The 10,038-nt window shown below is 60.2% G+C and overlaps 1 protein-coding gene across 1 annotated transcript; it reads left to right on the top strand.

Moving 5' to 3' along the window:
* Positions 1-3,362: 3,362 nt before the first annotated feature.
* On the top strand, positions 3,363-5,925 carry CEBPA (CCAAT enhancer binding protein alpha). Its single transcript, XM_007165224.2, has one exon. The coding sequence runs from the start codon at positions 3,470-3,472 to the stop codon at positions 4,532-4,534; it is 1,065 nt and encodes a 354-aa protein (XP_007165286.2). The 5' UTR covers positions 3,363-3,469; the 3' UTR covers positions 4,535-5,925.
* The last annotated feature ends 4,113 nt before the right edge of the window (positions 5,926-10,038 follow it).

Here is a 10,038-nt window from a genome sequence, read left to right as displayed (position 1 = left end):
GCAGGGGGTGTCCTGTGGGTGGTGAGATCCCAAGAACCCCAGGGGCTTGGAGGGGACCCTCTATTTTCCCTGCATCACATATGTTGGGGGATGGTGACCCCAGCCAGGAGCCAGGAATTCAGCCCCCACCCAGTCTCCCAAGTCCTGACATCTCGTTCAAACCCGTCCCTGCCCTCTAGCCCCCATCCTGGGGCCTCAGGCCTCCACTGCTTCTCATCTGATCCACCCTCCCCTCTCCAGGCCCTACCAGAGTGGCCTTTCAGGAACCCAGATTGGATCACAGCACTCCCCTGCTAAAAGCTGGACGGCAAAAGCCTGAGAGGCTCTCTCCTTCACCTGGAGCCGCCTTGGCCATGAACCAAGCCCTGTCTGTGGATCCAGCCCTTATCTAGGCCCCTCCTCAGCAATCCCTGCGCTCCAGCCCGTCAAACGCCTTGTCCTTTGTTACCAGAACATGCCTTGCACTTGCAGCTGCTCCACCTTTGCACCTGCCGTTCCGCAAACGGCACCTATCCTTCCAGCAAATTCCTGCTCATCCTTCAAGCTGGGGCTCAAAGGTCCACTCCTGCATGAAGCCCTCTCCAACCTCCTATCTCAGTCAGCTCAAGCTGCCATAACAAAATGCCACAGACTGGGTGCTTAAACAACAGAAATGAGTTTTCTCGCAGTTCTGGAGGCTGGAAGTCTGAGATTAGGGTGCCAGCATGGTCGGGTTCTGGTGAGGGCTCCCTTCCTGGCTTGCAGATGCCACCTTCTCCCTATGCCCTCACAAGGGGCAGAGGGAGAGAGAATTTCCCTCTTGTCCTCTTCTATCAGTCCACCAATCCTATCAGATTAGGACCCCACCCTTATGACTTTATTGAACCTTAATTACCTCCTGAAAAATCCATCTCCAAATACAGTTATGTTAGGGGTCATGGCTTCAACATATGAATTTGAGGAGGACACAATTTAGCCCATAGCACCTCCTCAGACGAAGCTGGTTACACCCTCCTCCAAAGCCATATTTGCTAGAGCAGGACATCCCTTTGTCACAGCACGTTCATCCTTCATCCGCATTTGTGTCTCCTAACAGACATTTGATGAATTAATGGACTCCATGCCTCTACCCAGTTCCATTTCCTGCTCCTTCAGCATCACCTCCTCTGTGAGGAGGCCCTTGTCTCTCAGCAGATTTTGTGTGATAACCTGTCTGTCTCCCCAGCTGTGCCCAGAGCTCTGAGAAGGCAGGGGCCACTTCTCACTCACCTCTGGGCACTAGGCACCTTGCACAGAGCTGGCCTCGTGGGGAGCTTTCTGCTTCTGCTATGGGAGGACCTGCAGCTGCAGGCTGGACAAGGCCTTATTCCAAAATTTCTCCAGCCCCAGGAGCCTCTGCGGTTTCCTCGGATCCTAAGAGGAGACATTTCTGCTGCCTGCACAGGAGAGCAGGTGTACATGCTAGGACAGGTCACTTTCCGCAGCCCTTTCTTTGTTCCTGCACCGGAGCAGACCGTTATTTTTAGCACTGCAGCAAAAATGAAAATCCCATGCTATGTTTTTGGGTTTCCCTCCAGGTCTCCACAGGTGCATGGTGTATAAATGGTCCTACACCCGGGCCCAGAGCTCCTCAGCTCACATAGGCTATTTATTTAATGTATCTACTTTTACTCCCAGTCCAAAAGCATCAAGCTCTGGACCAAAGCATGAAGCAGTTGGGCCATTAATCATTGGGAATATGTTGAATAGGAACTTGATTAAAGCACAGTATGCGTTCCCCAGACGAGGTTGCTTCTTTAATGTGACCACAGTGGAAGCTCAGCCTCCCCGGGCCTTGCTTTTACGCTGCGCCTCCTTGAGGGCTCCCGGGCCGGTTGTGGCGTCTTGCCAGCCTTTTGAAGGCCGCTGTCCAGAAGGGGTCTTGACCAGCGCAGCCCGGCGATTCTCAAGCAGGCAAACTTCCAAACAGCACCCAGGCGGCGTTGGGCTTCAGGGCACTTAGTCCGTAAGGGGCAATGGGGGGTACAGGCGTGAGCGACTTGCGGGCCCACGAGGCCCCTTGGGAGCCGGCTGTCCCCGCGATCCCTAAGTAGAACGCGCGAGGCGCCACGTGGCTGGGGAAACGCGCTGCCTTGAACCCCTTCCCCCCGCAGCAGCGAGTGCGGAGGCGGCGTGGCGCCCAGGGGTCACCGGGGCCGGACCGCCTTGTTCCCCAGGATTCCGGGGACCCAGCGCCCCGCGAACCACCCTGCAGGGTTCTCTCATTAGGTGCTCGGACCCTGGGCCGCAGAGACTCGGAGGCCCCGACTCCCTCGACACCCCTGCTCCCTCCTTGGAGAGCACCTGAATGGGGCGTAGGGGAGAAGGCTGTGGATTCCACCTCCGTTGACCGCTGGCCCCGCTTCGGGATCCCAGTCTGGGAGTCAAATTCGCCTCCTCCCTCTGTGCGTCCCCCCCTCGCCCCGGTACCCCAGCCGGGGAATCCAGTTCGGCCCGTCCCGCAGGAAAAAGTTGGCGGCCCCGCGCCGGGTAGCAGCGCCAACTCCGTGCACCTAGCAACACCTAGAGCTCCGGCTAGGAGAAGTAATCAAAAACGAAAAAGTTTTCCAGCCCAGGCGGGTGGACCAGCCGGGTCCTCAGCCGGGCCGCGGCCGCCTCTCCTTCCCTCCGCTCCCCGCGGGGTCCTAGCGCCCTGCACCGCGGGGCTGCGGGACCCCGGAGTACTGGGAGGGGCGGGGCGGGAGGAGAGGTACTTTTGCGCGGAGTCGGTGAGGACGCCTGGAGATCAGAGAGATTCGCAAAATCCTCTGCCCTCGGCCTCTCCATGCGGCAGTGTGCGCTGGGCCGCACGTCCCAAACTGCCCCCCACCCCTTCTCTACGCCGCCGCCTTCCAGAGAGCCCGGACCCGGACAGGACTAGTTCTAGCTTTTAAAGCGAGTCCGCGCCAGAGAAGCTCAGAGACCAAGACTTGCCCCCCCGGCCCCCCCCAACCAATCCCACCCCCCTGCGCGGCGCCTGGGTGCTCCCGGACTCCCCGACCGTTGGCTGGAGTTGGGTGCCCTGCGGAGGCTAGAGGAGGGGGCCCTACCACCGACCACGTGTGCGCGGGGACGACAACTCTGCCGAGGGTGGGGCACCGCGCGCCGGTCGTGGTTCGGCTGGCGGCGCAGGAGGTAGTGGGCGTTGCACCGCGGCCCCTCCCCGCCAGCGCTGCGCTCTCGCCTCACTCGCCGCCCTCTGCAGACCGCAGGCGCTAAGACCCAGGAGGTGCTGCTCCGTCGTCGCCGAAGGTCCACGGCGGGTTTGGACACTAGAGGGCGACCACCAACCCGGTATAAATGCGGGGCCCGCGCGGGCCTGGCCATTCGCGACCGGTAGCCGAGCGGGCGCGAGCGAGTAGGGGCTCCGGGTGGGCGGCGGCAGCAGCGGCGCCCCGCGCAGGCTGGAGGCCGCCGAGGCTCGCCATGCCGGGAGGACTTTAGCTCCCCCATGGAGTCGGCCGACTTCTACGAGGCGGAGCCGCGGCCCCCGATGAGCAGCCACCTCCAGAGCCCCCCGCACGCGCCCAGCAGCGCCGCTTTTGGCTTTCTCCGGGGCGCGGGCCCCGCGCAGCCCCCAGCCCCACCTGCCGCCCCGGAGCCGCTGGGCGGCATCTGCGAACACGAGACGTCCATCGACATCAGCGCCTACATCGACCCGGCCGCCTTCAACGACGAGTTCCTGGCCGACCTGTTCCAGCACAGCCGGCAGCAGGAGAAGGCCAAGGCGGCCGCGGCCCCCGCAGGAGGCGGCGGCGACTTTGACTACCCGGGCGCCCCCGTGGGCCCCGGCGGCGCCGTCATGCCCGGAGGGGCGCACGGCCCCCCGCCGGGCTACGGCTGCTCGGCGGCCGGCTACCTGGACGGCAGGCTGGAACCCCTGTACGAGCGCGTCGGGGCGCCGGCTCTGCGGCCGCTGGTGATCAAGCAGGAGCCGCGCGAGGAGGACGAGGCGAAGCAGCTGGCGCTGGCCGGCCTCTTTCCCTACCAGCCTCCGCCGCCGCCGCCACCACAGCACTCACACCCGCCGCCCGCTCACCTGGCCGCCCCGCACCTGCAGTTCCAGATCGCGCACTGCGGCCAGACCACCATGCACCTGCAGCCCGGCCACCCCACGCCGCCGCCCACGCCCGTGCCCAGCCCGCACCCAGCGCCCGCGCTCGGCGCCGCTGGCCTGCCAGGCCCCGGTGGCGCGCTCAAGGGGCTGGCCGTCGGGCACCCAGACATCCGCGCGGGCGGCAGCGGCGGCGCGGGCAAAGGCAAGAAGTCCGTGGACAAGAACAGCAACGAGTACCGGGTGCGGCGCGAGCGCAACAACATCGCGGTGCGCAAGAGCCGGGACAAGGCCAAGCAGCGCAACGTGGAGACGCAGCAGAAGGTGCTGGAGCTGACCAGTGACAATGACCGCCTGCGCAAGCGGGTGGAACAACTGAGCCGCGAACTGGACACGCTGCGGGGCATCTTCCGCCAGCTGCCCGAGAGCTCCCTGGTCAAGGCCATGGGCAACTGCGCGTGAGGCGCGCGGCGGCGGGACCGCCCTGGGCCGGCCGCTGGCTGGGACCCAGGGAGTGGTTTCGGGTCGCCGGATCTCAAGACTGCCCGAGCCGCGCAAGCCAGGACTAGGAGATTCCGGTGCAGCCTGAGAGCCTGGCCTGCCGCGCGTGCCCCTGGCCTTCCTCTGCGCCCGACACGGTGCGTCTAAGATGAGGGGTCAGACAGAGAGGAGAAGCGCCGTGGGGCAGAGCCGGGAGCCCGGCAACTCTAGTATTAAAGGAATAACCCTGTGCCTTGGAAACGCAAACTCACGGCTCCGATTCCTACCGAGTAGGGGGAGCAAATATGTGCCTTGTCATTTTATTTGGAGGGTTCCTGGCCCCGCGAGAGAAGAAGGGGTGCAGGCCCCCCCCCACCCCCGGCAGGAGGAAGGTTCAGGGAGCAGAGATCCCGATAAGCCGGCCCCAGCCGCTCCTGAGCGCCTATCCTTGGAGGGGAGGAAACACAGGGACTTGGGGCTTTGAACCTAAGGTTGTTCCCCTAGTTCTACATGAAGGTGGAGGGTCCCTAGTTCCTTGCCTCTAAACTCCCAGCCTGCAACAGGCTGGGCTCTTCTGGGCAGAACTCACTGAGATGGGCGTCACCAGGTGACCAGTGTGAGCCTCCGGCCCCCAGTCAGATCAGAAAGCCAGGTCGTGGGTTAGGTATGAGGACGTATGTTCATGGGTGGCCTGGTGGGAGAGGGGAACCTAGAGATCTGGTCTGGGGGTTAGTAGCGGGGTGGTGAAGGGACACTGGGACCATCAGCCTTGTCTGTACTGTATGTCGCCAGCATTGCCATACAAACATGAAGCACAATCAGTCCATCCCAGAGGGACCGAAGTTATGAGAAGCTTTCCAAATATTTTGCTTTATCAGCCGATATCAACACTTGTATCTGGCCTCTCTGTGTCCCAGCGGTGCCTTGTGCAATGTGAATGTGCACGTCTATGCTAAACCACCATTTTATTTGGTTTTTGTTTTGTTTTGGTTTTGCTCAGATACTTGCCAAAATGAGACTCTTCGTCAGCAGCTGCAGGGAGGGTCTGCGGCTCTCTTTCCTTTTGGTTTTGGGATTGCTTTTGCTCCCAGGGGAACCGAAGAGGCGAGGTGGGCTTCCCCTTTCCCCTCAGCTTTCCCTGGGGGTAGCTGTGGGCCTCGGTCCCCTCCAGCCCGGGCTGCCCACAGCTTTGTCCCCCGCAGAGGCCCTGGCTCCCGGTCTGGAAGGGAGGCGGCCTCAGCCAGCACTCACAGATCAGATCGCTGGGCCTGGGAGCAGGGAAGGCTGGCTTGGTTCTCTTCTTTGGGGAGAACATAGAGTTTCATGCTAGATGTTTTATGTATTATATCTATAATATAAACATATCAAAGTCAGTTTTGGTGTCTTTTTAAAACCAGAAAAGCTACTTCCAAGGTTTTCTGTGGGCCAGGTCACATTTGTAAATAATCACAGCATATTCTCTGGCTGAGAGCCTGACTTTCATTAGCTCTCCACCCATCCCGAGCCCCTCTTTACATTAAAGGGGTGACTTCTCCCAACCAAGGCAAATAAATGGCAGAAGGAGGACGAGGCTCCAAGCTGAGAATGCCAGAGCCTGAAGAGTCTCTGGGTGTGTGGCAGGGGGAGGGGTGTGTGGGGTGTCACGGGGCCTTGGTGTGGCCTCTCCTCAGCCCCTGGGAGGAGAAGAGGGACTCGGAGGGGGGGCCCTCTGCCTGAAGTTGCCACGGCCTCTTTGGGACTCGGGCAGGCCTGCCCCCAGGGTTCCAGGCTCCAAGGGCCCTTTGACCACACTTACTTCCAGATCACTGACAGCTCCAGCTCTGGAGCAGCGCTGCTCACACCTTCGTTTGCCCCAGCCCTCCGGCGGGACCGTGGGCGGGCAGGTAGAGGCCACAAGCGGTAGGACCCTCCACCCCTCCCTGCTAGCTCTGGCCCATGTGGCTGCAGCCTATCCCAGCGGGGCCCTGAAGGGAGACCTCTACCCAGCCTTCCTCACCTGCCCTGCCCCAGCCCACCCAAGAAGGGGGACCCACCACAGGCCTGCGCGGGATGTCTGGCCCTTCCTCACCTACTGCCTGGCAAGGAGCCAGCCCCAGCAACTGCTTGCCCACTGTGCCCACCCTGGACCAAGCCCCCGACTCCAATGACCGCCCCGTGAGGACAGGCACCCGGAACCCCCTTAGCAGCGGTGATGGCCAACCAAGGGAGGGCACGCCCTTGTGCCTGAAAGCACAGGGCCTTGGGGGGAGGTAGCCCAGGAGGCGGGCAGGGCTTTCAGAGTTGACCCTCTCTGAGGGTAAAAGGCAAAACCCTTTACCTTCTGTTTTCACCTGCAGAGCGTTCAATTGAGCAGCTGACAGTATATGCCAATGCGGGCTGTGACCGTTTCAAGAAATTACACATTCTTTTTAAATTCTGAAAGCTTTTGCTTCACCTGCCTGTGTGGTTAGCGGGGTGACTTGCCCCCTTCCCGCCCCACTCCCCCACCCCCTCGGCCGCCCTCTGTCTCTCCGTCCGGTGTCTTGCCTCCTCCTCACCCATGGCCGCCCTTGGCGGAAGAAAGGCCACGAGCCCCGGTGAGGAGGAGGCAGCCTGCCCCGCCGCCTGGGAACCAAGGACGCAGAGCCCCACCGCCTGCCTAGAGGCCTGGGGCAGGCCACAGCTTGCTAGGCCCCAGCAAACCCTCTCTGAGTTCAGTGCTAATTCCAGTTTTTCTTGTTTGAGGGGGCCAAGCCTCGGCTTCCCCCTTTGCCCCCAGAACAGATCCCAAGACAAGTGGGGGAGGGGCACCCCTCTTGCCCTCACTCCTCCCCCTCCTGTCCCACTGTCCCATCTCCAGGGGTTTCCTCTTTCAAAGCTGTCAGCTCACAAAATGGCAACGCTCCTGCCGCAGATCCTGAGGTCCAAGGCAGGCTTTGTTGGGGACAAGTCAGCCCCAGGAAAGGGATGGGGCCAGTGGGGTCCCCCGTAGACAGAGAAGCCTGCTTGGGGGGAGAGGGCAGCATGGGGTGAACCTGCCCAGCACGTGCTCTGTGCCCAGCCAGAGGGGTCCCCAAGTGGGTGGCTCCTCACCACCCACTGCTTCCTGAAGGGCTCCCCACGGTTGCCCCCCTGACTGCAGCCTTCATGAAGACCCACTTCAAGAGCCTGGCACCGAACACACCCCAAGTATTTACTGGATGCCTACTGTGTACCAGGGGAAATGAACAGCCTTGTGGACCCAAGATGAGCTTCAAGGGTGACAGGGCAATAAGGGGAAGTTCAAAGTGTGAATAGAGGCCACCAAGGAAGGCTTCCTGGAGGCAGCAGCTTTGACCAAGACCTGGCCATGGACCAAGTCCAACATGCCTGGATGCCTCTCTCTTGTACTCTCCCATGGGAGGCAAGAGGGACCTCACGTCCTCAGTAGGCCACTCGAGCCCAGTGTCCCCTGAAAGCACTGTTCAGGAGAGCCAGCCTCCAGGGAAGGAGCAAGGGCAGAAGGGAGAGAGGGAAGCATCCCTTTGCACCAGATGCCTCCTAATGGTTGAGCAGTGTCACAATGTCACCCTTATCTCTTGGATCTCCTGGGAATCTGTGAACATGGGGTTTGGCCCTGACACCCGTGATGAGCCATTGGGACTGGTGAGGAGTGTCTGCCCCCTCCCAGGTCTTCCGCTCCCTCCTTCCCAGGCAGGAACCTGCCAGGCCTCCTCCAAAAGCTCCTCATGGGAGGAGAGGGGGCAGTGGGGGGAGGAAGCGGGAAGCCACTCATGGAACAGGTCAAGGGGGAGCAGAAACCCAGACCTTGCTCAGCCATGAAGCCTCACCTTCGAGGCACCCTCGGGCCTTCCACAGACATGGGGCAGCGTCCTTGCCCCGGGCAGAGGCGATATCCCATTTCTTTCTTTCCTATGCTGGCGGGAAGGGCAAGGCTTTACTCTTCTCTTCTTTAAATGAAACTAAACCACAAGCACCTTTGAAAGATTTCTTGTCTCTGTGAGAGACTTGTGCTATCTCCCTTCTCTGGACATCCCTGCTTCTCCCCCTCCCCCATACCCCTGTCTGTGGATGGAGGATTTGACGTAAGCAGAGACACAGGAAAGATACCAATTCACTATCAAAGCATCCTAGCCCCATCCCAGAGCAATTAAAAAGCCAGATGGAATCTCTGGGAAAACGGCATTAATAACGCAAACAATCTGTGCAGGCCGGCAGGGACCCAGGGGCTGTGGGCGGGGGCGGGGGGAGGCTGGGGTGCTGGAGCATGAGCTTAAAGCAAGGTCTCAGCCGCGTTGTGGCTAACCAGGGATGGGGCCATCACAAAGAGCATGTATGGCTAGGTCTGGCCACAGCTGGGTTGTCCCCTCTAGCCCCTCAACGGCCCACGGTGCATCCTGGATCCTGGTCATTGTAGACGGAGCCAGACAAATGTGGAACCCATTACCCAGGCAGCCACAGCCTCGGCCAGCCCCATTCTGGCACCCAAGAGCTTTGCTTCTCTTCACTTTTATTTGTATTTATTATTTTTCTAGCCTTCTGACCCCACCCATCTGAAACAGACCTCCCCAGGTGCATGTCTCCCAAAGATGCTCTTCCTCTTCATTAGCGGTGTCCAAACCTACTGCCCATACCTGAGAACAGCGGCAGTTGGGGACCTAGTGGGGCCTGAACCCCAGGGGCTCCCCTTAGATTACAGAATGGCAGGCAGTTCTGGCAGGACCAGCTGAGCTCTCAGAAGCTGGCATGGTTGCCAGGGGAGCAGGGGTCCATACCGCCTGGCGGCCTTGTGGGACCCAGAAGGGACTGAATGAGAAGCACAGGAAAAGAACCTTCTGCTGCTCTGAAGCCTCTTCTAGGCAGAGCCAAGGCAGAGTCTTCCGTAGCCCCATTTTTCACACCATGGTTTGGAGCTCCACCCAGCGTGGACTTAAAGATGTGGTTTTCTTATATACATCAAGTTGGGATGGGAGTTTGTGTTTTACAAACATCCTTTGTTTCTTACATACCCAAAGACTCACTTTCTGAACTTCATCTTCTCCTTCCCCGTCCCCACCCTCCACCCTCACCCTCACCCTCACCCCCCCTGGAAACTGTTCTCCCCGAGGTCACCATGAGCTCCGGGAGTCAAATCACATGAATTCGCCTGGGATCCTGCCTTTCTTGGCCTCTGGCTGAATTTGGCCCCAGTGGACGTCCAGTGTCTGGCCCACAGCAGGTCTTCAACACGTGTGTCTGAAAGCACAGATCTCTCTGCAACTCATCTCTGCCCTTTAAAAAGCATCCACACCCTCTCCTCTTCATGCAGGGGTCTGTGGGGTTGGCCTGAGGTCCACCAAGCAGGGGTTTGAGGGTTGGGAGGCAACACAAGGGCACCGGAGATAAGACTCCACTGTGCCGGCCCTCTTTAGGGGAGTTGTTGCTTCTACAAAGTTAATTTTTAAATGCAAGAATCCTAAGAAAAGTAACTTATCCAGTTCTAGATAATCCTCAACACCTCTGAGTGA

This window comes from Balaenoptera acutorostrata, chromosome 19 (assembly GCF_949987535.1).
Source record: "Balaenoptera acutorostrata chromosome 19, mBalAcu1.1, whole genome shotgun sequence".
Taxonomy (NCBI): Eukaryota; Metazoa; Chordata; class Mammalia; order Artiodactyla; family Balaenopteridae; genus Balaenoptera; species Balaenoptera acutorostrata.
The sequence above is the reverse complement of the archived record's forward strand: the minus strand, read 5'-3'. Positions and strand labels throughout refer to the sequence as shown.

What these genes read in the sequence shown, in the direction of transcription:
- CEBPA (XM_007165224.2), top strand. Translation starts at nt 3,470, where the DNA reads ATGGAGTCGGCCGACTTCTACGAGGCGGAGCCGCGGCCCCCGATGAGC.